This window comes from Fukomys damarensis, unplaced genomic scaffold, assembly GCF_012274545.1.
Source record: "Fukomys damarensis isolate Sample0158 unplaced genomic scaffold, DMR_v1.0_HiC HiC_scaffold_4, whole genome shotgun sequence".
NCBI classification, from domain to species: domain Eukaryota; kingdom Metazoa; phylum Chordata; class Mammalia; order Rodentia; family Bathyergidae; genus Fukomys; species Fukomys damarensis.
In genome coordinates this window covers 62247055-62273993 of record NW_022900916.1, presented here as the reverse complement: position 1 = coordinate 62273993, position 26939 = coordinate 62247055, and the positions used below count along the sequence as shown (strand labels likewise).

The window sequence follows — 26939 nt, the reverse complement described above, 5'->3', positions numbered from 1 at the left end:
CAAAAAAAAAAAAAAAAAAAAAGCTTGAGGTCTGGGAGTGTAGCTCAGTGGTATAGCACCTGCCTAGCATAAAAAACCCAACCACCACATACAGACAAGTTAATGTTTTATTTGCAGTACATGTGTCACTTTACTTGGACTAGTACAGTATTAGCAAACTCGGTGCTATTGTGAGAGACTTCACCCTAGCCTTTTGCTTTGCCTCAAGGGTTGTCAAAGAGCAGAGAGAAGAAGTGCCCTGTTCAGGTGTTAAAGGGTGACTGCTGTGCAATGCTGCCCAATGGAGAGTAAGAAGAGCTAAACCTAAGCCCCTATAGCCTGAGGCATCAAGCCGTGAACCTTGCCGTAGGCTGCACCACTGCAGGAAGGGACGCTGTCCTTCTCATTCATATCCAGAAGCCACATGGGCTAGCATCAGGCCTCCAGAGCCCAGGGGACCAAATCTGAGCCCCTGAAGTCTGACAACTCAAGCGAATGAACTGGTCCCTGCACTTATGGTGCACTTGATCCTGGTCAAATGGGTTAGTGAGTTTGACTGGCTACAGGGGACAGGCGCAGATGAACCACTGCAGAAGCAGCCACCTACATCCCCAAACTGTTAACGGTGCCCGTAGTCTCAGCCCCACTTCCACTCCACTCCCAGAACCTGCTTCCTCAACTCCCTCTCCTCTCCCTGCACTGATAGCTCCTGAAGAGCACCTAGCTGGTGACAGGCACGAATGACGAGTAACATACCCGCCGCCGCAGCAGCTCACAGGCTGCCAACACGCGACAGGACCGCATTTGAGACACTCAGCACGTTATGTCCGCTCCTGGAGCTGGGTCTCTGGAATGTGTATGAATTCCAGTCCTCCAGAGACTGAAGGCTGCTACAGTTATGCACACATCTCCAGTCCTCAGTGTGGGCTCCTCCTAAGTCTTCATTTGGTTCTCATGGGATGTGGAGCCCCTCTAATATACTGTTGAGAACTACTGGCCTAAAGAGTCATATACAAGTAGAAAATTCTCCAAATAATTTCAGGCGAAGTTCTTGGATTTCCTGAAATCTTATTTATATGAGTTACCTACCAGTTCAGGGATGCCAGTCTCCCCTTTGGGTTTTCTGAAAATCAAAGAGGTAAACAGCAGGCAGAGGAGGCAGCTTGTTTGTAGAATGGTTCCTCTGTGTCTAATAGTAATAAACAACTTTAGAAAAGCTTTGCAAAGGCTAAATTTGCAAAGAACAGGAAAGCAGAGGCAAAAATTCTTGAGACTGAGCCTTTCTTTCCACAGTCCAAGGAGAAAATAAGGCAGCAGTATTAGAAAAGGAAGCCGCCAGTTTAATGCGTGGGACACAGGAAAGAGAGAAGTGCTGTGGAATACGTTCAAGATAGAGACATATCGCTACAGGACTGTCTGGGAGAAGGCCCTTCCTCTGCACCGATGGTGTAAGAATTGGGAGAGGAGAGTTCCTTAGCCAAATGCGGGGATGTGGAAACTTCAAGGGGAAGTGTTCATTACATTTGGTCCTATAGATATAGTTAGGAAAAGTGGGTAAGTTCTATTGTTGCTCACTTTTCGGTACAAGGTAAGCGGCGTAAGACTTAACTCAAAACTCTGTGGATAATATTGCTTCTGCTCCAAAATGCTGACTTACAAAATGAGCTTTTAGAATCATCACTTAGTCAAGTCTTGAATACTACAGTGGACTAAGCTTTTTTCAGCAGATATTCTTTTCGGTCCCCTTCTTCCACAGGAGAAGCATTCTTTCCTCAGTTGAAGTTACCCTTGGCTCCGTAACATGGTTTGGCCAGGGGAATGCGGCAAGAATTGGCAGCGTGCTTCTCCCAAGCACAGGCCTCAGGGCCATTCTGTGCTTCTGCCTGCTTGTGTGGGAGCATTTATCTGCTGCATGAGAAAAATATACCCGAAGGAGTGCTGCCTCTCTGGCGTGGGTGCAGAATGAGACACATGGAGAAGCCCTGGCCTGGATCCACAGGCCTGAGCAGATATCAAAGTCTGCTATTTCAAGAGGTAAAAGATACACTCGTCACTCGCTGGGGGCCAACATCAAGAGAAGCCCAACAGATACACCCATCTGTACAGGGAAATTGTGTATAAGGTCCAATAGTATGATTTTGAATCTCAAACAGAGCCTAGAAGTCCACTTCTCTCCCTCTCTCTCTCTTTTTTTGTCTTGAGACACCATGTTCTTGCTTTGTGGTGCAGGCTGGCCTCCAACTCACAGTGGTCCTCCTGCCTCTGCCTCCCAAGTGCTGGGATTATAGGTGTGCGCCACCACGCCTGCCTTCTTTTCTTTTTTTCTTGGCCTTATTTTCAATGAGGTATTTTATATATGCAAGGCACATTAAATATTTATTAAAGAAACTGGTAACTAATAGGAGTGTTGCTACTTAGTCTCTTTGGAAGAGTATATTCTTAAAGATGTGATATTACATCTCTGTCTTAGAAAAAGTACCATTAAAATGACAAACAAATTGGGCTGGGGATTTAGCTCAGTGGTTCCGCTACCTGCCTCACAAGCTGCAAGGTCCCGAGTTCAAACTCTGGTTGCCTCCCCCAAAAGACAAACAGGTTGCTTAACTTCCATGAAGCTTTAAACAAGCCAACATAACATTTATCTCTAAAGAAGCATACAGAGAAGCTTCCACTGTGGCATTCAAATACACATTCAAAGATGGCAGACTTCATTAAAAAGTGGGGTTCAGAATCAAAAGCCACCAGCTGGAAACGGAACTCATGCAAAGACTGCAGCCAACTCCCCCATGTGGCTGTGGCATGTGATGCCTGCCACTGATACTCGTGTCCAGCACCCCGTCTGGATAGGACGAGCCCAGGAGACCGGCTATGCACTACATGAACTTACCAGAAGTAGGTCTTTGCCTCGCTCATCAATATCTGTTACAAACTTCTCAATGGGTTGGGCAGGTCTGGAATGAAAAGCCTGCCTGGGAAGGGCGACATCTCTAGGCCAGTCCTCTTCTCCTGGGAGTCCGATTACACTACAAAAGAACCACATATGAATGTGAGCATTACCCTCTTCCTGAAGGGCTTTCTCACTGTCTAGAGAAAGTAAAGCCTACGGGGCAGGTCAGGGGACACAGAGCCCCAAGAGAACTTCACTTTTATGATTTGAAGGTTCTCTCATCTGCCTCTGCTCTAAGGCAATATGGTGGTCACAGGGTCAAGGTTTGCATCCCAGGGTAGCTGTAATATTCCTGAGGAGGAGGTAAGAGATTACTTGGGCATCAGATACTAGATGGAATTGCTAGTGTAGAAGTGGAACATACATTCAGGGGAAGCCTTAATGTATGGCTAAAACAGGACCCACTGGATTTAAGGAGCTATACATGGGTATATAATATCTTCCCTTATGCCCATGAGTGGGTTTTTTTGTTCTGATGGAACATGTCCAAAAGGATATGCTTTCATGACACTCATCCAAATATGGTTTATTAATACATCAATTTAGCTGCATTGCTGGTTAGAGTAATTTCCCAAACAACAACTACATACATTAGACATCAGACAAAAGAAAAGTAGGGCCAGAAAGTTTTTTTTTTTTGTAGTGGGGATTGAACTTGGGACCCTATGCTTATGAGGCAGGCAGCAGAACCACCTGGGCCAGGAAGCATTAGTCTTGTCTTATGCAAATACTGTTTTATAAAAGACATCTGCGGTACTCCAAAGTGAGTAAATAATATTGTATAGGTTTCCTCTGAAAGCCATTCTGGGATCAGAAATGTGGAGAAAATAGCAAGTGAGAAAACGAGAAGAGGCTTTGGAAGTAGGTAGATTTGGGTTCAAATTCTGCATCTTCCCACTTACTGGCAGGAATGACGAAATACTTAATGCTTGTGACTCCTGCTGTCTTATGTGTACAATAATGATGATAATTGATGGTTGTCATGATGATGAATGACAACATATGTGAAGCATATAAGAATGCGTCAACACTGCTAATCTGGTCAGTATCATTGTTCATCATCATCACAGGAAAATAGTGTTGTGGGAAACACAGTGCCACCACACTACAAATACGAATAGCTCGACTTCTCTTTATGTGTAACTTAAGGTTCTTCAGACATATTAATGTGAGTCTATCTATGTAATTTAAAAACTAAGATATTATTCATAGGTTACGTATAGGTGGTAAGTAGTTTTGAGCAAGGGAAATAAGAGGATGGAAGAACTTATAGCTTACAAAGATAGAGTAACGAATTAAAACAAGTTAGCAGACAGAATGTATTGCTATTCGAATACAAAAGCAAGTTATTTTAACTCCAATTAGAAATGATGCTGACACACATTAGAGACTTCCCCTAGGTCGGCACCCTTTGAATGAGACTAAGGCCGGGGAAGTGGTGACCTCATGAATGTACTTCCAGGTTTCACGATGAGCTGGTGGTGAATGTCATAGTATCTGCAGGGCTTTGTTTCCCTTTCCCTTATCCAGACAGAGCCCAGGATCCAGACCTTACCTGGAAAGAGCAGATACCCTGGCTGTCAATGCACTTGTCATTGGCTGTCACAAGACACTAACTCTGCCTTTGCTGGGCATCTAGAGAGAGCCGCACTGTGAAGGCAAAGAGTCTTGTGGATGTATTTACTGAAACCAATGAGTGGAAACAACTTGAGCAATATAGGAATGTGTTTAATGACGAGCTCTGAAATGACAGAAATGAGAAGAAAATGAGCCAGGAGTGTAGTTCAGGGGTAGATCACGTGCTCCGTACAGTCAAGGGCCGGGGTTAAATCCCCAGCATGCCCCCAGTCAGAAGAAAATAAAAGGAAATGCACGACTATGTGTTTGGACAGAACTGGGGAGAGGGCAAAGGACAAAAACAGTAAGGTTTATTAGAGATCTTTCAAAATTTTCTTTCATTCCTTTTTGGCTTTTCCCTTTTATATCAGAATTTTTGCATATTATCGCCATTCATCATAATGAGTGGGAGATAAAAATTTTTTATTTCCAAGTTTGAATTTATACCTTGAGATATAATCTTGCGAGTATAGTCAAATGAAAGCCAAAAGCTTTCAGAGAAAGAGCTTATCTCTGTATGTATGTATGGTAGATTACATACAAACTATATGTGTATTTTAAAAATTACTATTTCTATAAAGTTTTATATAAAACTGTAAGTCTTTCCCCTCTTCTGACTCATGGAAGGACGTCCTGATGCATGTTGGCCAGGGGTATAAGTCCCCTTTTGTAGCTGGGGAAACAAGAGAATGAGGAATGAATTGAATTGAACTGCAAAAGTCACACACTGATTTCAGTCACAGTGCCCGTAGAGAACCCGTCTCCAAATTCCAAATCCAATATTTTATTTTCATTAACTATGACACTGCCCTTAAGAAGCGCTCTAAAATGTCACAGGCTAGAAGCACTGTTTCACTTTCAAAGTACTTGTGTTTTTGCAAAGTACAAATCTTCTTAAACATTGAAATATGTGTGTCTCAGAGTATATGAGTACAGCTTTCCTTTAAAAACTTCAGTTTCGTATCGAATATGAACTTTTATGGCCCATATATGAGTGTTTTAAAATTCTGATAGGGACGCTAAAAAGTGCTTGCATCACATTCCACTATTTGGACAGCTGGATATAAGCCTTAAAAGTGGACATTTACACTGGAGAGACCGACAGCACAAAACCTGTAAATGGCTGTGACGGTGGGGACAGAAGTCATTTTTCACATATTTTACAGTAACACTAGGGAGCAGCACTGTCCCTTTTCTTGGCCAAGGTAATGCATTGTGAGGAAATGTAACATAATTAATTTTGATGAAACAATGCCAGACACCAAGAAATAAAAATCTATAGGCACAAAATGTACAGAGCTTTACAGGTTCTTTTCTGCTGGAAATCCAGGCTTGTCAGGTCCCTGCCAAAGTGGAACCAACTTTCCCTCAGAAGCAGGTCAAACATGCTGGTCAAATGTTCCTTCTGGTCCACTGTAGGGCTCCATGTTCTAAGTGGGGATACCAAAAATATTAATAAGACTGCACACTGCGCTGGGGGAACAGCAAAACCCAGGTGGTGCAGATAAGGGAGAGGAAGGGATGGCCTTTGATGCCATGCCTGGCAAGCGGATTTTGGTGCAGAAGTTTTCTCTATTCAACAGAGGGATTCCAAAACGTATGACTCTCACAGTTCCCTCTTTAAGGTCACATGCGCACAAAATATATTCAGTGGTCAAGGGGAAACCAAATGTGAGCTCATAGCCGAAGGATCACAAAACCTGACATCAAGAAGCAGGATTAACCTGAGGACTTTGAGCCAAATTTATCCATCGCAGGGGTGGCCAGCAGTACCAAGAGTGGAGCTGCCCTACACTTGGGAAGTTCACCGACAAAAAACAAAAGCAAAAACGAAGAAACCAAACTAGCAATGTTCTTCAGGCTTTCGAGTCACCGGGTTCTGACTCAGTGGCAGCACGGGCACTTCCAGAAGTCACTGGAGCTGTTTCCAGTCATCAGAAAAGAGCAAAGTCAGACTCCAGTGTTACTCCAGCTGTTTTAAGCAGTAATACTTGAATACATGGGGCTAACATAGAATTCTGTTCTTTAGGGGCCATGCTTTTGCCACCTTTCTGACTTCAGATTTCATAAAAAGCACTGGGATTCCTATGAAATGTTTCAGACCAATGATCACAGCTATTTTTAATCAGAGCTCCCGCTTTCTTGAAGCTCCACCCCACTTCTGATGGGTCTTGGCAGATGCACATATCCAAAAAAGATGCCATACTGACTGCATGCTTTGTGAGGAAAAAAAGACCCAGTTATATTCCAGAGACATGAAAGCATACATATGCTCACATGCACAAGCATGCACATATGTATTCTGCAAATCATCAAGGAGCTGTGTAACAAAAAATGGAACCAAAGAATTTGAGCCCAAGAAAGAATTTTACGACTAAAGTTAAGTCAGAGTTTCATTTCTCAAAGAAATTCAGGAAGACAAAGGTTAAATAATTAAAGATGAATTAGAGTAACAATAGTCACTAACATTTTTAAAGTACTTACTATGTGCCAGAGACTGTGCAAGCCTTTGATAGTCAGGTGTTTTAAATGACTTTCTCAAATTATTTAATCATAGTCCCAGGATGAGAACCTAGGATTCTCATTACCCATTTTGTGCTCTAAAGAAGAATGGGATTATATAGCATCCTATCCTTGGCTCAGGAAAACAAAACACAACAATGCAAAACAAATCTAGATGGCTGAAAATATATCCTGATGGGGACAAGCATCTTCACGGACAAGGATGGGTTACCAGTGCACCAAGTGCCCCACATCTGATGAAGGGTGCATCTAAAACGACCCTAAGGGCTGGGGATTTAGCTCAGTGGCTCTGCCGTCTGCCTTGCAAGCGCAAGGACCCAAGTTTGATCCCCCGTACCAAAAAAAAAAAGAAAAGAAAAAGAATCCTAAGAAGGTGACACGTCTGCATTAAAGAGCTGGAGCTCAGCCAAGCAAAGAAAGAGGAACAGCAAAAAAGGTTCAGACAAGCAACACACAGCTTCCAAAGCAGCAGTCAGGCTGCACTTCAAATGCCGGGCACTGTTTCCACTCACCACACACATAGTAACACTGTCTGCAGCAGCGACTTGGGGTAAGAGAGACAAGAGATAAACATATTATATCAATATCAGAGGAAAGTCACTGGAGATGTTTTCAATGTTATGGATACTGATTTAGTTATTACTTACTCCAAGATTTTTCCTAGTTGATCCACATCTGAACTTCCACGAAAAAGAGGCCTAAAGGAATAAAGACACATCTTACACAGGAATCTTCTCAGGTTACATGTAGTTATATCTGTCATTATCATTGCTTAACAAAAATTAAATATTCTCCACGGCTGGTGAAGAAATCAAGAACTGTGACACCTTTCCACTGATCACGGAAGGCTGTCCTTGCATACCCTTTCAGGTAAAGATCTCCCATGAGAATCTGGTGGTACCTGCCTTGTGTTTCACAAGCACGGGTATCATTCTGCAGTCATAGCAGCAACAGTACACCATTATCCACAAGTGTCAGAGTTCAACTGAACCTGGGGGCGGAAGACACCGTGGGCCTCATACCACACCATGGGAAGGTGGGACTCTTGGAAATGCTTCTTGGTGAGACCCTGCTCAGCACATCTCTTGCACCACTGTTTATTAGGTGCTTCCCTCTGGGCCGCTCTCTCTCCATTGGTCTTGAATCCTGTAGCAAGTCATCTTTTTTTAAAGATAGGGCCTCGCTACATACTTCAGGCTGGCCCAGAAGTCATGGCGATCCTCATGCCTCAGTCTCCCAAACACTGGGATTACAGGCACGGCCCACCACGCCAGGCTTATCTTTATTTTTTAAATATACCCCTTTCTTTTCCTGTTAACCATTAAAGTTCAAAATCTCAACACTGGGCGGAAGAGGTGATTGTATCTTCTGAACACAGCATCCCTTGTCTACACTGAGCATTTAACCAGCAATTAAGTAAATTCACTTTGTGACATTTCTGATGTTTGTCCAAGGAGATAAAGTAGCTCCCCGAGGCTGCTCAGGATTTCTCTAGGTTTCTCCATAACCTTTACCCTAATGCTTTATCTCAACAGGTACAAATTATTATTATTATTATCATTTGGTTTTTTGAGACAGGGTTTCATATGTAGTTGAGACTGACCTGGAACTCACTATGTAGCCCAGGCTGGTCTTAGACTCACAGCGATCCTCCTGCCTCAGCCTCCCGAGTGCTGGGATTACAGGCATGTGCCACCATGCCTGGCTAACAGGTACAAATTACGAAATTACCTCAACAGATAAAAATTATTATATCTATGTGAATGAAATACAAATAAGTCTTCCCAATTCCTTGCTCAATGAATGATACAAGCAAGTATTTTTCAATATGTATGTATTTTGCAATACTGGGGATTGAACCCAGGGCATTACACGCACAATGAGATCCATGCCTAGCCTTTACAATTTTTTAAAGATGAGGTCTCCCTAAGTTGCCCAGGCTAGGCTTGAATTTGTGATCCTCCTGCCTCAGCCTACCAGAGGTCTAGCATCATAGGTGTGTGCCACCACACCTGGCACACTAATGTAATTTAAAGATATGTGTAGCCTGTTATCAGAAACTATATTTCTTTTTTATATTAGATATTAATTTACAGAGATTTATTCTTGACTTCGTGTTTTCTGTATACAATAAACTTATTTACTATGTAGGTGAAATATAGAGAATCCTGCAGAGTCATTCCATTTCAGTGGTTAGAAACGCCTAAAAATCCCTCAACCATACTTTCTTTTGTTTTTTGGTACCAGGAATCGAACTCAGGGCCTTGTGCTTGTCAGGCAGGTGCTGCACCACTACGCGACACCCCTGGCCCTCCTCAACCATACTTTCTATTCAAGTCATTATTCTTGCAAAGAATTATTTCCAAATTGATTTATTTATGACAACAATATGGGCTGAATTGTGTCCCTCTGAAATTTATATGCCGAAACTTAAGTTCCAGTATCTCAGAATGTGACTATATTGGAAATAGGGCATTTTAAAAAGCATTTTTTAAGAAAGGCAAGGGAGTTGAAATAAGGCTGTGAGGTGGGCCCCAGTTCAATTTGACTGGTGTCCTCACCAAAGGTGAAACGTAGATGGACAGTGACCGAGTGAGAACACAGTGAGCGGATGGGGCAGAAGGAGAGGCCTTGGAAGACTCTGAACCTGCCGACACCTTGCTCTTGGACTTTCAGCTTTCCTAACGATCAGAAAATAAATTTTGGTGCCGTAAGCCATTCAATCACATATCGTGTTTGGCAGCCCTGTTACATCAATATAGGTAACTCGTATGTCATTAAAATAGTCAACTTTGTAACAAACCACAGTTGGGCACCAACAGAATCCAGACAGGTTTTTTCTTTTGTTTTTTAAATTGGGCATTAAAAAATGAGATCTTAGCACTCATCTATGGAGTGTGAGTGTTTCGTCTGGCATGGTGCCAAGTGTTCCCCACATGTGATCTCATTTATTTTTGAACAAATTTCTGTGTGAGTGTTTCGTCTGGCATGGTGCCAAGTGTTCCCCACATGTGATCTCATTTATTTTTGAACAAATTTCTGGAGAAAAAAGTATTATTACCATCATCCCTATTTACAAATGAAGAAAAGGGGTTGAAGATGAACATGCTATGACACGAAAAAATTGCAGACCTAAAAGTCTCACCAGGTCTGCCTTGCTCTAAAGCCTGCGTGCTTCATTTCTGCCACAATACTTTTATGTTGGTTACTAGTATTCTCTTTGCTCAGTCACTGTGACTAAGCCTCTAGGGAGAAGGACGCTTCAGAGATCTGATGCTTCACAAGCAAGTGCCTGTGGGATTCTGTATTCAGATTGCATTGTGTCTTTAGATCCTTGCCCTACTTTGTAAAAGAATGCAGTGATGTATCGATTAACTGATTTTCTCTGTGAACTTACTTCTGATGGCTGCTATGGTTTGAATGTTGGTGTCCCTCCAAAATTCTTAAGTTGGAACCTAACACCCAATGTGACAGCAGGAAGACATGAAGCCTCTTGGGGTTCTACCCTCATGTATGGTATTGGTGCTCTTACATGAGAGGCTGAGGAGCTGGGTGTAGTGTGCATTCCTATAATCCCAGCACTGTGGGGGGCTGAGGCAGGAGGATCACAAATCTGAGCACTCTGTCTAAAAATAAGAAATAACAAATGGGTGAGTACGCAGCTTTGTGCAAAGGCCCTGGATTTAAATTCCACCTTTCTCTCAACCCAAGAAAGGGTTGAAGAGAGTTAGCTTGTTCCTTCTGCTGCATGGCAGCAAGAAGGTGCTGTCTTTGAGGTAGAAAAACATTGTGAGACATCAAATCTTGGATTTCTCAGGCTCCAGAATTGTGAGCAATACATATTTTTTTTTTTTTTTTGAGACAGAGTCTCACAATGTAGTCTGCGACTGACCTGGATCTCACTATGTAGCCCGGGCTGGTCTTGAACTCACAGCGATCCTCCTGCCTCAGCATCCCGAGTACTGGGATTACAGGTGTGCATCACCATGCCTGGCTAATAAATTTCTCTTATTTAAAAAATACTATCCAGTCTAAGGTATTTGCTATAGCAGCCAGACTAAAGCAATGGCCTGTCTAGATTTATTTTGTTTTTTTTGTTATTCTTTCGCAGTGCTGAGAATTGAGTATCTGGGCTGTGTGTGAGCTAGGGAAGTATTCTACCATTGAGCAACATTCTGGAGTTAGAATGGCCCAATGGTTTGGCCTTTTTCAGTAAGGAGGGCAGCAAGTACAGGGCCAAATCCTAACCTCTATTCTGTGAACATTCAGAAATACTTGCTTTTGGCAATACTAGACTCTTTGCAGCAGCACTTTGCTGAACAAGTCGGAATAACTCTCACCTCCTTAGGGAGACCTGGTCTGTGAGCTCTGCTAGTGGCTTTGCAGCAGATGTGGGCTGGCTAGGCGTACGTGGAGCCTTGGAGCTGTAACTGCATACAGTGCTGTTACAGTGGATCTCTGGAAATATATACATAGTCACAAGCCAATGGGAATGGGTCACGTGGAGGAGGGGGCCAGGCGGTTCATGAATGTGACTCAACTTTTAATACAAGTTGTTTGAGTTTGGGCTGAAAATTGTGAATGGTTTATAAGAGTCGGTTTTATGAGACAGGATTCTGTGTACATCAGGTTTATGGAGAGGCACCGTGGATTGAGGAAGAAGGAAATCTTTCATCACGGCAAAACCTTGGAATATGGTAGAATACAGAGATGTAAGACAGCCACAGGAGGTCTCATATAATTTGTCTTTAATGCTCGCTAATGAAAACATTCCTGGGGATGTCAGGTCTTTGTGATCTCCAGAGACATATAGGGCTGTATTTTCACAGAAGTCACTATGAGTGATTATTTCTTTCTCAGGTTAGCTGATTTAAATATTTTTTTTTTTTTTTTTTTTTTTTTGTGGTACCGGAGATCGAACTCAGGTCCTTGCGCTTGCGAGGCAGGCCACCGAACTGTTGAGCTAAATCCCCGGCCCATTAAATATTCTTAAATTCATACAATTTATGCATATTTTAAGTGGAAAAACATGAAATAAATATCTGATTATATTCTTTGGTTTAATTCTACTGCCTTAACTGTATAACTGTAGGAAGGATTCAGCTAACATACAGACACTCCAAGTAGTGAGCTGTTTATTATCATGACTTACGGCTGAGCTGAAAGGAAGCAGTAGGCTGAAGGAAAACATGAAGACACAAACATGGACAGAAATGGTGATGGCAACACAGAGACAATCGGAAGAGGCTCAATATAACTTTGAAATCTCTTTCATTCCATTGCCTGGAAATTTATCTCCCCAGAAAAACCTAGGGAATAATTAGGCTCTGCATGAAGACTGAATATGGGAAAGAAATGCTAGCTATACTGTAAACAGTGAGACTGAGGCTCCTAAAAATCTATGCATTTTTTCTTTTCTTTCTTTCTTTCTTTCTTTTTTTTTTCTTTTTTTTTTTTTTTTTGGTTTTTTGAGACAGGGTCTCACTATGTAGTTCAGACTGCCCTTGAACTCACTGTGTAGCCCAGGTTGGACTCAAACTCACAGTGATCCTCCTGCCTCAGCCTCCCCAGTGCTGGGATTACAGGCCTGCGCCACCACACCTGGTGCATTTTTTCAAGGAAAGCATTTACTAAGCACAACCATCTTGTCTGCTTTTAGGCACAAACCCTCTTGGCCACATACTTACTAATTCTTCTACAATAAGTCCCTGGCTTATGAACGAGTTCTGTTCCAGGAGAACATCCGTAAGTTGGACTTGTTTGTATTGGCAAAGTGAGTTTTATACAGTACACCTGTGAAAGTTTGCAGCTAGAATATTTGTAAGCTGGGGACATACTGCATTTTTAAAATTTACTTCAGTTTCTGTGAACCTAGGGCTTTTGCAGTGAGCTACATCATCAGTCCATTTTTATTTTATTTTATGTTTTGGTACTGGGGATTGAACTTGGGACTTTGCGCTTATGAGGCAGGTGGTGGAACCACTGAGCTAAGTACCCAGCCCCCATTTTTATTTGAGTTGCTAAACAGCCCAGGCAGCAGGCTGGGGATTTAGCTCAGTGGTTTTACTGCCTGCTTCATAAGCACAAGGTCCAAGTTCAATCCTTGGTACCCCTCCACCCACAAAAAAGCCCAGGCAGGATTAGGACTTGTGATCCTCCTGCCTCAACTACCCAAAGCGCTGATTATTAAGTGTAAACCAATTCTTTTAAAACTAATTATTCCAAGGTAAAATTTGCAATAGAGACATTTGAGAGTAGCAAATCTAAATGATATCTGTATTTTTAAAAGTAATTTCTTCCTTTTCCAACAATTTTTGGGGAGGGGTAAATAACAAAATGAAAAATTATATCTAACAAAACACCTCAAGATAAGGACTGTATAGTTGACTTCTTAGGTTAACATTTAAGGAAAAAATATTTTTATTATACAGGACATCACCAAAGGTCAGTGAATTTAGTACATTTTACTATACCAAAAACTACAGTTACTTAATTCAAAAGACTTCATTCATTTAGCCAAGCACTTAGAATAATGGCATACAAACCTACATCTCTGTTGGCTCAAAAGCTCACAAATCCCATTTCTAATTTTATACCCATATTCTCTGTCGCCTGGTTTATACTCTCCTTTTTTGTGGGAAGATTGTCTCCATGTTTAGCTTCTATGACTATTCTGTTGCACAAGGTCTCCTCCTATCATTACAGGACTTTCTTAGAGAACACTTCGAAAATCTGACACTATTTGGAGGGAAATACCTGAAAAGTGAACATTTTTGCAATGCATTTTTTCTTTTTCTTTCTGCTGCTAGGGAATGAAGTCAGAGCCTTGCATATGCTAAACATACGCTTTATCACTGATTTACAATTCTGGACATATTGATATAATTTTTATGAAAGAGAATTTTAGGCTATTTCCAAGAACTTCATTCAAATATCCTCCTTCCCCCCCAATGGACTTTATAATAAGTTAATGCTAAGATAAAACTTCGTACAAGTAATATATTTTTACTTATATATGTAAGCGCATTTTCATAATAGGAGACTGTCACAAAAATGCAATGACAAGCGACATTCTTTTCAAAGCACAAGGTCAATTCTCAATGTGCTCTAAGGAACTATCATGCCCAACTGGTATTGTTCTTGGCCATTTTATGGCAGCGATTTTCCTCAAGGTTCTCCTGAGTTTATAAGCGGTTAAATCTGAATGGTTCTGTATTTCCTTCTTTATAATTAATGTGCTTCTTTTGGGGGAAGATGTTTGTTGAGTGAGGAGAGAACTGAGGAGGTGAACTGTCCTGGAATCAAACCCCTACCGACAAATCCCACCATACCGAATGACATTCGGAAAAGTCTCTTGACCCTTTTGAACCTTGGCTGCCTCATAATGAGATGAGAACTCAAAGGATCAACTATGTGAGATGATGACCAATACCATCCACGGAACGTCCAGCTTACAACAGCCCTACACTAAGTGGTAACTAAAATACCTACTCATGGTGCGAAGTTGCCCTTGTTCCTTACCAGTACTACCCAGAGATGATAGCAATGTGTTTCACACTGGGAACAGAAAGGAAGGAATGAAAGAAGGGACCATGTGTCACCATTTGTTTAGCTTTCAACCTGACACGGGACACTACATGTTCCTTAGTATGTTACAGCTCTTACAACTTTATCAAGGAAAATGTTTTATTTATTTATTTATTTAAAAAAATTTAAAAATTGAGTTTATTGGTACATTTTAGGTACACAGTACAGTTACATTCATTATTGGGATCTTGTACCTTTCCATGACAGGTCTTGGTTCTCATTTTTTCCCCTTGTCCCTGCCTTGCCTTTACCCCCTCCTCTCCTCCCCATTTACAAACACTTTATTTCCATGTTTTCATTTTCTCATATTTTTTCTTTTCCCTTATTACCTTTCCCCTACCCCTCCCACTTTTACTCCTACACCTTTTGCCCCTTTCTTCCTATTTCACATTGTCAATTATCTTATTAGGATCTTATGTTCTATTATAGTTTTTCACACCAGAGAAACTATTTGGTATTTACACATGTGTGACTAGAAAGAGAAATTTTCTAAGTGACAGATGCCAAATTTTCTGATGAGGATTAATTATGAATTAGTAGTATTATTTCCTCTCCTGTATGTAGTTTTATAAAAAGCCTCAATCATGAAGTCTGTTATCAATGAGGTGATTTTTTTGGGTCAAATTACAAAGGAGACTAAATTTCAGGTTTCGTGTGTGTGCGTGTGTGTGTGTGCGCTTAAATAGCTAAAAGAACACAGAAATATCGTGCCTAATCTAAATGAACAATGGAAAATAATAATGAGAGGTGTGGTATGCTTCCTGGTAGATGAGAAATATATACTAATATGTCTGTTATAGAAAGGAAATGATTCATGCATAATGGAAAATAAAAGATTTCATTTATAATACTCTCATTGTACTAAAAAGACAAGGAAGTACTGGGTCACCCTATAGAGCACCTCTGTAACCTCCATCTGACCTGCTGCTATACTTTAGCTGCTATCTGTCTTGATAAGTAGAGGAATTTTCCATGTTCATAAAGTAGCCTTTTAAAAATACTGCCCTTCTATTTTATACTCGCTATCCCTGTGTTCCATTTTATAGTTATCTGTTAAATGTAAAAAGTTAACATCCCATTACAATTACTACCTATTCAAACAACCAGATTAAGCAGAAAATCAATGAAGTGATTTACTTAGTAAATACTAATTAAGCAATTACTCACTAGGTACACAGAATCGAAACTGGAGCTGAGTAATTCCAAAAAAGGGGGCGCATATATATATATATATATAAAATATAAGAAGCATTTTATATATATAGTCTTATTAATGTCTAGCAACACATTATAGGTACTGAAATTATATTATAGATTTATATTTATTTAATACATTTATTAGGATATAAATTTTAAGTACTTATAAATTTTAAACATATACACACCTACATATACAATCATAATGATCCTTGCTTCTACAGGTGACAAGATAAACAAACATAGCATAATTACGTAGAGGTTTCATGGTGGGGTCTGGAGCCTGAGGCAATCATGTAATTTTCACTAGAGTATTTGGAGGTGGTCTGATTTTACTCCTTTTACTGGAGTAACTTATCTCAGGAAACACAGCTGAATAAGTGGCTAGGTTGGTCTATTTGACATCAGTGAACAGCAGACTAGAATAGAAAGATTTATTTGGCAGGGGTTTGCTGAGTCAATCATATGGGCTGGAGACTAAGCCAAAGAGCCCACTTGGGAGGTGAGTGTGTGAGAGAAATGCTGAGGGCCTAAACTGGGAGTGGGGCTGGGGGAGAAGGTGGGCAGAGATGAAAGGCCACATGAAGGAAGAAGATAAGAGGAGAGAGAACTCGCCCTGGTAGGAGAACATGAGTTTAAGTTCGTATTTCAGTAAAGTAAGCCGAATGAGATGGGTGTGTGTGTGTGTGTGTGTGTGTGTGTGTGTGTGTGATATTAGTTGTCTTCTAAGAGAGATCTAAAGAGTCTCCTAATATTCTCTTCCATGCGAGGACACAATAAAAAGACTGCTGCTTAGGAACAAAGACATGGCTTTTACTAGACCCTGACTTCACTGGTGCCTCACTGATGGACTTCCCTATCACCTGAATGGTGAGAAATGAATTTCCAGGGTTAGTTTGTGGTATTCTCGTATAGCACCATGAGCTGCCCAAGACAGACTGCTACTGAGTATAGACTTTCTTTTTGGGGTGCTGAAAGTTCTAAAATTTAATCTGGTGATTGTGGCACAATTCTGGACACATTAAGCTTACAACTGTAGATTTATATAAGTGAACTGCATGATATGTGAATTATAACTCACTCATCTATTTAAAAAAAGTAGTAAAGAAATTTTATTGCCAACCAAACATTATAGATTCAAGACAGCAAAAAAAAAATTGCTAAGAAAATTGCTTTAGGCCTAAATATATGACAGGCTTAAGTACATGGTACAGAAGCGCAGTGACAATGTGTATTTCAAGCACTCATCTGAAGACATGTGCTCCGGATAACCTGATGATATGGTCTGAATTTCTCCTAACATTTGATTTATCAGATTAGGGTAAAATAACACACCAACTCCTTATGATCAAAAAGGCGGACACTTCTGAAACCATTATGCTTTATAGATGGTTAGTGATTTGTTGTTTTGCATTTTTCTATTTTTCTGTACTCATCATTCTTTGAGCACTAATGACTTTTACAATCAGAGGTAAAAAGGTCAGCAACACTATTCCTTGCATGTATGTTGTGTTTGTGATCTGTCTCTCCCCATGTCTATAGGAACCTACTTCTGTTACTTGTTGATTTCTACACTAACTGAAGCTTAATGAGAACAAGGTCAACCCTAACTTGTTTCTGTGCTCAGAGAACATAGTTTATTGCCCAGTCTGTCCATAATTGACATTCAATGAACATATAGTGAATAGTAACTGCTCTTCCCTGCAAGAAGGTTTTTTTTCTTTCTTCTTTACAGCAACTTCAATTTCCCATTTCAAAATTCCCCTTTTTGGTTCATCTCTGGATAATTCAAGCACACACATGTGTATATGCACACACACACACACACACACACACATATGAACAGACGAGAGCCAAAATTTGTATCACTGTGTCTATGCTTTAACCTGCACTAGGCATGACACACTATGTGCCTGAACATAATGCGTTTAAAAACTGAGACTGGTCGGCAGTCATTCTCCTAAATCCACAATCTTGTCCAAACCATCACAGAAGCAGTACTAAGCATGCAGGATGGGAACCCTGCCCTCAGGTGCTTATTTTACCTATGTATGCAAGCTGGAGTCGAGCTCTTTGGAAAACAGAGTGAGAAAATGTGTAGCAAAGGCATAAAGAATTGAAGAGAGTGTGGAAGGAGGGGAAAGAGCATGGAAGAAAAAGTAAAAAATGAAGAAGTATTGGAAGTCCTCTCTCATGACTATCTTTAGGAGGAATGCTGCCGTGTCATCCAATGGAAAGGGAGGCTCCTAAAAGGATCAGTGTCCTCAGTCACCTTATTGACCAGATCTGGCCCCATGGGACTGTGGGCGCTTCCCTAAAGTCAAAATGACCGTGAAAGTAAACATTTTGAATCAATTAAAGACATTGAGGCAGCCCTGACAGTGCAACGAAAAACACACATGAAAGCGGACTTCTAGAATGCTTCAGAAAGTGGCAAGGATTTTCACCATGCACTAAAATAAAATCAAAGTGGATAAAAGATCTAAATATTAAAACAGAAACACTAAACTTGCTGGAAGATAAGTTAGGTAGAACTCTTGAAGACATTGGTATAGGAAAAGACTAGGAATAAAACCTCAGTATCACAGGAACTAGCACAAAGAATCAACAACTGGGATCTCATCTTATTAAAAAGCTTCTACACTGCAAGAAAAACCACCAATAGAGCTAAGAGACAACCTACAAGGTGGGAAAAATTTTTATCAGCTGTTCCTTAGACACAAGATTGCTATCTAGAATATATAAAGAACTTAAAAAAAAAGTCAGACCTCCCCCTGCAAACTTAAAGACCCAATTCAGAAATGGGCATCTGATCATCTCAATAGATGCAGAAAAAGCATTTGATAAAATTCAATACTCATTCATGACAAAATCCCTGAAGAAAATTGGAATAGATGGTCTTTATCTCAACTTGATAAAGGCTATTTATGAAAAACCAACAGCTGATAATATCATATTAAATGGCCAAAAACTGAAAACCTTCACACTAAAGTCAGGAACAAGACAAGGATGTCCACTGTCACCACTCCTGTACAATATAGTTTTGGAAACATTAGCCACAGCAATTAGATATGAGAAAGAAATAAAAGCAATAAAGATAGGACAGGAAGAAGTTACACTGTTAATATGTGCTGATGATGATACTCTATAAAGAAGACCCAAAAAATTTTGTCAAAAGACTTCTAGACTTAATTGACACTTTCAGCAGAGTAGCTGGATACAAGGTCAACACTTAAAAATCAACAGCCTTCTTGTACACAAATAACAGACTCAATGAGAGAAACTAGGGAAACAAGTCCTTTCACAATAGCATCCAAAAAAATGAGGTATCTAGGAATCAATCTAACAAAGGAAGCAAAAGACCTCTAAAATGAAAACTACAGCACTCTAAAAAAGAGACTGAAAAGGATATAAAAAAATGGAAAGACATCCCTTGCTCCTGGGTAGGAAGAATCAACATAGTGAAAATGGCCATACTACCAAAACTGCTATACAGATTCAATGCAATCCCAATTGAAATTTCAACAGTATATTTCATAGAACTACAGAAAACAATCCAAAAATTCATTTGGAACCATAAGAGACCTAGACTAGCAAAAGTCATTCTAGGCAACAGAGACATGGCAAGGGGTATCACAATTCCCAACTTGAAACTATACTACAAAGCCACTGTGATAAAAACAGCATGGTACTAGCAAAGAAACAGACCTGAGGATCAGTGGAATAGATTGGAAGATATAGAAACAACTCCAGATGTACTCAGCTACCTCATTTTTGACAAAGGAGCCAACCATCCACAGTGGAGGAAAGATAGCCTCTTCAATAAATTGTGTTGGAAAAATTGGATTTCAATCTGCCAAAGATTAAAATTAGACCCCTATCTTTCACCATGCACTAAACTAAAATGAAGTGGATTAAAGATCTAAATATTAAAACTGGAACACTAAACTTGCTGGGAGATAAATTAGGTAGAACTCTCAAAGACATTGGCATAGGAAAAGACCTTATGAACAAATCCTCAGTAGCATGGGAACTAGCACAAAGAATGAACTGTTATCTCATTTTATTAAAAAGTTTCTGCACTGCAAGAGAAACCACCAAGAGAGCTAAGAGACCAGCTGCTCCTCAGACAAAGGACTATGATCTAGAATACATAACCCAAAAAATCAGACCCCCCAAATTTAAAGACCCAATTAAAAAATGGGCTTCTGAAATAAAAAGACATTTCTCAGACAAAGAAGTAACAGCAGCAAATAAATATATGAAAAAATGTTTAACATCACTGGTCATTTGAGAGATACAGGTGAGAACAATACTGAGATTCCACCTCACCCCACAAAGAATGGCTGCTATCAAGAAAACAACCAATAACAAATGTTGGTAGGGCTGTGGGGAGAAAGGAACCCTTCTCCATTGTTTGTGGGAGTGCAGACTGGTGCAACCACTGTGGAAATCAATATGGAGATACCTCAAAGAGCTGGGACTAGAGGTTCCATTTGACCCAGCCATCCCTCTGCTGGGTATCTCTCCAAAAGAATTAAAAGAAACATACCACAGTGATATATGCACACCCATGTTTATAGCGGCACAGTTTGTAATAGCTAAAACTTGGAAACAGCCCAACTGCCCATCAGTTGGAGACTGGATAAAGATGTGTTTTTTTTTTTTTCCTAGAAAATGGAGTACTATGCAGCCATAAAGAATGAGAAACTAGAGTCATTTATAGGAAAGTGGATGCATATTGAGGCCGTACTCTTAAGTGAAATAAGTAGGACACATATGTGTAAATACCGCATAATTTCTCTGGTATAATAAACCAAACGTATAAATAAGAATTAAAATTAATAATTGATAATGAGAAATAGGAAGAAAAGGTACTAAGGGGTAGGGGAAGTGAGAGGGGTAGGGGAAGTGAGAGGGGTAGGGAAAGGAAAGAAGTGAATGGAAAAATATGAGATAAGAAATAAATAGAAACAAAGCTTTTGTAAATAGGGAGGGGTGGAGGGGTTGAAGGGAGGGCAGGGAATGGGGAGAAAATAAGAACCAAGATATATCATGTAAAGGTACAAGTTCCCAATGATGAATGTAAATATGTTCCATAACTAAAATGTACTAGTAAAATAATTTAAGAGAAAAAAAAAGAAAAAAGAAAGTGGCAAGAATAATGGGCTAAGTGTGTTGGAAGGGGGAGTATTTGAGGGGGAATATGCAAGTGTCTTTTACTGCAATAAGTTAAATAAAGATTTACTGTATTTTTTTTAATCACACCTCGTATTTTTCACAGTTCTGGAGGTAAATCTGAGATCAGACCAGAATGATAACGCAATTCGGGCTTCACGTGTTCTTCCTGCCTTGTAAACTGCTGTCTTCTGGATGTGTGCATGATGCTCACATGGCTGGAGAGACAGCAAGCTCTCTGTGTTCATTTTTTTGGAGAGGACAGGGTCTTGCTATGTGGTTCAGGCTGGTCTTGATCTCACCATGTAGCCCAGGCTGCAAATCTGTGGTGATCCTCCTGCCTCAGCCTTCCGAATGTGGGGATTAGCGGAGTGTGCCACCATGTCTATCTGTTTTTATTATTATTATTTTTTTGTACTGGGGGCTGAACTCAGGACCTTGCACTTGCAAGGCAGGTGCAGCACCACTGAAATGAATCCCTGGCCTTCTCTGGTGCTTTATAAGAGCACTAATCCTATCACAGAAGCCTTACTCTCATGATCTCATTTAAACCTAATTACTTCCCAAAGGCCCTATCTCCTGACTTTTTTTTTCATGTTTCTGAATGCACTAATATCTTCCACATCTTTAACAACAGAAAGTAGGGCTGGCAACTTCTTGTCCAATAGCAGCAACAAATGCAATTGTCTACTCTGTTACTAGGAACCAAGTATTCATTTTATGTACTTCCTGATCATTTTTAAAATCAAATAATAAGTTTGCTGTTCTCCCTGAATCTCCTTGTCTCTTGTTTTCCAATCACAATGCTCAAGGGAATTCTTAAGGACAGGGTAAGGAGTGATCATGATGCTGGGGTAAACTGTTTTTTCAGATATTCACACATGAAAGAGAATATGGTATTTGTCTTTCTGTATCTGAGATATGTCACTTAACATGATGTCCCCAGTACCACCTGTTCTCATGCAAATAATAGATTATTGTTCATTCTTTTTATGGCTGACACTGCCTTTATCCATTCACCTATTGATGGGCATCTCGGTTGGCTCCATATCTTTTTAGCAATCGTGATGATTTGTCTCATTCAATTTGACTGATTACAGGCACAGGTATGAGTTGGATTGAGAGAGTGATTCTGAAGTGCTATCAAGGTGTAACAGGAGTGAGGAGGTTAATCAGCAACATGTATCACTGAAAACAAGCTAGCCAAATAAATTTTCTCTTGGTGATGGGCTGACTTCAAAGCATTATACAAGGAATAAAGGTTAGAAAATGCAACAGTAAGCCCATTTAGTAGAAGCATATTTCATTAGCAAATACTACATACATTATGGTAGCCAAAATGTGGCTTTCAAAACCACTTCTTAGTTTCAATCCCTGAATCCAGTGGTCTTGTCTTTGACACGTTTTTTTTTGTTTTTTTGTTTGTCAAAGGCTGCCTTATGAGCTCTGTTGTGTGATCACATCTATTCTCATATACACATTTTCTCTTGCAAAAAATTCTAATTTAACATCAGCCAGCTGTCAACAAAATGACATCTTTCCAAGACTGAAGGTTTTAATGTAGATTTTTGGAGGAACTAATCACTAGAAATCTTCTGAAGTGGAAATGTCTGTTGGCCGGCACTGCTTATTTTTGAAAAAGCTTTGTTCAGAAGGGAACCAAGAGTATCACTCATAATTACAAATGATCCAAAAATAGCCTCAAGTTGGATTCAATCACTGGTTATAAATACTCCAAGACTGACGTTCTCATTTTTTTCCTTAAAAAATTATAATCTGCTTAGCATACAAATACGAGTTCTGCCTGCCTGTCAATAATGCTTCCTATATGTCTCTAGTTTTGAAAGACTAGAGAGATGATGAACTGACAAAGTTAACTTTTATTTTATCAGAATAAAAATGTCCTTACCTAAGAACTGTAATAATTTTTCAAAAGGCTTATTTAAAAATTAAAAGTTAGGAACGACTTATTTAAAAATTTAAAATTTGAGAAAAAGAAAAATATACTGAGATATCACACAAAATCAGTTCCATCTTTTCTCTTTCTATACACAAATCTATGAGGTGGCATCTCTAAAGATCTCTTTTTTTCTCAAACAAAAGAAGATAGCACTGCACCCTGAGCAGGATCTGAATCCTGGCTGTGTACTCCTTCATTTGAAAAGTGCAGAGACAAGAAAGAGGTTAGCAGTCATAAAAAAAACTCTGGCTGAATTTGACTTAAGCTTAAGAAAAAAATCAAGGACATATTTAAAAAAATTACTTGCACTAACATTTTATCCTACTGTTTGAGTTTATATCTTATGACAAGGGTCATAAGATACTTTCTTTTTCCTTTACAAGTGGTAAAAACAACTGGTATCCTGTATGAATATAGTATTTGTATTATGCACATTTTGGTAGAATCCAATAATGTGTGATAACTCAACAATTTAGTACAGGAAACAAAAGACCACCGCATTACTCAGAAATTTCACAGACTCTTAATAGAACAACAGACCTATTTGAAAAAAAATTTTTTTTCAGCAATACTTGAAGAACGGCAACTCTTCATGGTGGCACACTGGGTTTGTGACAGATGCAAATTTAGATACGAATATAACACAAATGATTGAACTTCTTATGCTAGGCTTCCTCAGACCCTATTTTTATATGGGTCAAATGAAGGAAAGTCAGTGTTTGACAACTCTAGATGACTCATCAGAGGAAGTCCTTACCATATGGATGTGCTTGTTGAAATAGAGCTGGTGAACAAAGACATTCTTTCTTCCTGTGGGCTGGTGAGGGTTTCATTTTAGGAAATGGAAGTGTAAAATGTGGACAAACTGTCCTGAAGTATTTACAGCATAATGTGCAGTTTCCTTTAACTGCCTTTCAACAAAGAATATGTGAATGGAAAATAAGATCTGAATTTCTTTCATTTTCATGTTATCTGAACTGTATTATTTTAATAAAATCCATATAGCTCTGTGATACTTACATAATGTTAACATGAAAGTGGTACAGCTACCCTGCGGTGTGGTAGTAATTCCCAATTAATTGTAAGAACTCTTTTTACTCATTAAAGATATTATACTTTTGCCAAATTCATTGCAAACATTTCTCCAAGATTATCATGTGCTTTTTTTTTTTTTTTTTTTTGCAGCTTTTTTTTTTTTTTTTTACTCGGGGTGAGACGCACCCTTGCGTTTATTAATTGTAAGAACTCTTTTTACTCATTAAAGATATTATACTTTTGCCAAATTCATTGCAAACATTTCTCCAAGATTATCATGTGCTTTTTTTTTTTTTATCTTTGCAGCTTTTTTTTTTTTTGGTACCAGGGATAGAACTCAGGACCTTGCGTTTGTGAGGCAGGCGGTGGGACCACTGAGCTAAATCCCTAGCCCCGTTTTTTATTTTTTGATGAACAAATGTTTTTTTTTTAATTTAATTTATTGGTACATTCTAGGTAGACAGTACAGTTATATTCATGATGAACAAATGTTTTTAATTTTTACATATATCAATGTATCTGTTTGTGACTAATGCTCTGAAAGTCTATCTCCTTACTAGGGTCATAAATATTTCCTATAGTTTCTTTATTCTCTTATGATTCCATTTTAATATTTAATTCTTTAAGCCATCTGCCATGTCCTATGATAAGAAATACTAAGAATCTAATCAGATTGCTTCCCGCTCCCAAGAAGTTGATCAGTTACTTCACACCATTTGTTGAACAAATCATTCTGTCCTCCTAGGTTTGTAATTTATGATAAATGACATCTTGTCCTATACTGGGGTCTCCATTCTGTCCCTCTGTTATATTCCACCAATATCTATCACTTCTTTGCTTGGTTTCACACTGTTTTTATTACTATAGCTACATGATATTTTGCATTTGCAAACAAATTTTCCTTCATAATTCTCTTTCTGTGGGAGAGAAATTCTTAGCTTATTTTCACTAATTTAACTTTTCCAAATGTATTTTAAAACTCCCACTGGGCCAGGGATTTAGCTCAGCGGTTTCGCCACCTGCCTTGCAAGCACAAGGACCCAAGTTTGATCCCCAGTACCCCCCAGAAAAAAATCCCACTGGCATTTTGCATAAGTTACAAAAACCTAAAAACAGAATTGAAAAGATTTTGTACCTTTACAATAGACAATCTTTTCATTCAGGAAAATGGAGTTTAAAAAATATTCAAATATTCTCTATGACTCTATAAGCATATCTGTATATCTCTCAATCAAAAGTGTGATAGCTTTTTAGATATAGATCCCACACTTTTGTTTATACTAGTCTAATTTTTTTTTTAATGCCACCAGGGATTGAATTCTGGGTTGTGAGGCCGGCGCAGGAACCACTGGGCTTAATCCCCTGGCCCACTAGTATACATTTTTAATTTTTATGCTGGGAATGAGAGGAGTTGCTACCAACCCTAGACAAACTTAACTGTGGTGCTTCTATCTGAGGTCACAATCCTGACTGTTTTCCTGAACCATGGATTATCTTAGGTCTGAAAAATGAGCTGGGTGTAGTGGCACACGCCTTCAATCCCAGCACTCGGGAGGCTGAGGCAGGAGGATGGCTGTGAGTTCGAGACCAGCCTAGGCTACACAGTGAGTTCCAGGTCAGTCTCAACTACATAATAGACCCTGTCTCCAAAAAAAAAAAAGGGAAGAAAAAGGTAAAGGGGCACAGGAGATGAAGTAAAGTCTTGTTTTATATTCATAATTAGAAACTCTGAATCCCCCAGGAGGGCTCTAACGGTTTAAAAAACATGCTACCAAAAGCACCAGGGTTAGTAAAACAGAGAAATCATGAACTAAGAAGTGCTCAGAGTGATGACTCATTGCATTGGATCATCCTTGGGAAACCACCTACTAAGCAGAATTTAGCAGACAAGGCACTATTTTTGGTGCCTGATTTATTGCTACTTCCCTTTGGGAAAAAAAAAAGATTAATCCTAGTTCCCTAAAACACATGAAATTGGTCATTCTGGCAGATGAACCTGTCAGGTTAATTGTTATTTCTAGGGCTGTGTCTGCTCTGGAGACTTCTATGGAATAAGATACAAACACTTACCACCTGTAATAGAAAGGAGCGTTGACCAGCAGAAAGAATACCCAGTTCTTCACACTAGATTTGTAACTGATTAACAAATCACCCACAGCAGGCCGCTTACTCTCTGCTCATCTGTGAAAACCATGCAGCTCGGCTTCTGTCCCATGTTGTATCACAGATGAAAATAATACAAAAATAATAAACCATGTGATGAAGCAGTTAGTACTGTCGTGGAGTAAGATGAGCCTGCTCAATAAAAGCAACACTACCAATCAAGTAGTAAGTGTAACGAATGCTCATTCAGTCGTTCACTTCTGCTGAATACTGCGTTCCCTTCTTCCCCCTCTCTGTTTCTTTCCCCTGTTTTATTATGACTAAACATGCAAGGACAATTCAGTGCTGTTGTTTTGGTTCTGTTTGTGAATCAAAATACCTAGATTTGATTTACCCATGATGCACTGCTGAGTTATTTACAAAGTCACCAGAGAAGTTTAAAGATGTTACAGTTCGGAACATGACAGAACTAAGGGAAAGCACATTTTCTTATTTTATGCCCACGGCAGTAAAGCTCCTTAGTTACAACATCCCGCTCTGCTCCTTCACTTGTGTTCCTGAATGTGGTCCTTTATATAACTGATTAAGGAATCAAGGTCCTTAAAGGACTAGCTGGAGTTCTGATAACTGTTTACTTGCTTGTTGATTCACCTATTTCTTCAGAGACTACTTACTGACTGTGGGATACTGCTCTGGAGGCTATGAATACAGTAGTCAATGGAATACTCTCCCTCTCTCTCAATGCACTAATAACTTGTGTGTACCTCATGGTATAAGTGAGTCTGAACGTTCATATTTGTGTTTCTTCACAAG

At 39.5% G+C, this 26939-nt stretch overlaps 1 protein-coding gene across 1 annotated transcript in view; it reads right to left on the bottom strand.

Moving 5' to 3' along the window:
* Cdk6 (cyclin dependent kinase 6) overlaps positions 1 to 26939 on the bottom strand; it is a 224013-nt gene that overhangs the window by 2459 nt on the left and 194615 nt on the right. The window contains exons 9-10 of the mRNA XM_010603498.3: positions 7714 to 7764; positions 2867 to 3002 (exon numbers count right to left, since the gene is read on the bottom strand). Of these exons, the coding sequence (XP_010601800.1) occupies positions 2867 to 3002; positions 7714 to 7764 (187 nt within the window). The remainder of the gene's footprint in view (positions 1 to 2866; positions 3003 to 7713; positions 7765 to 26939) is intronic.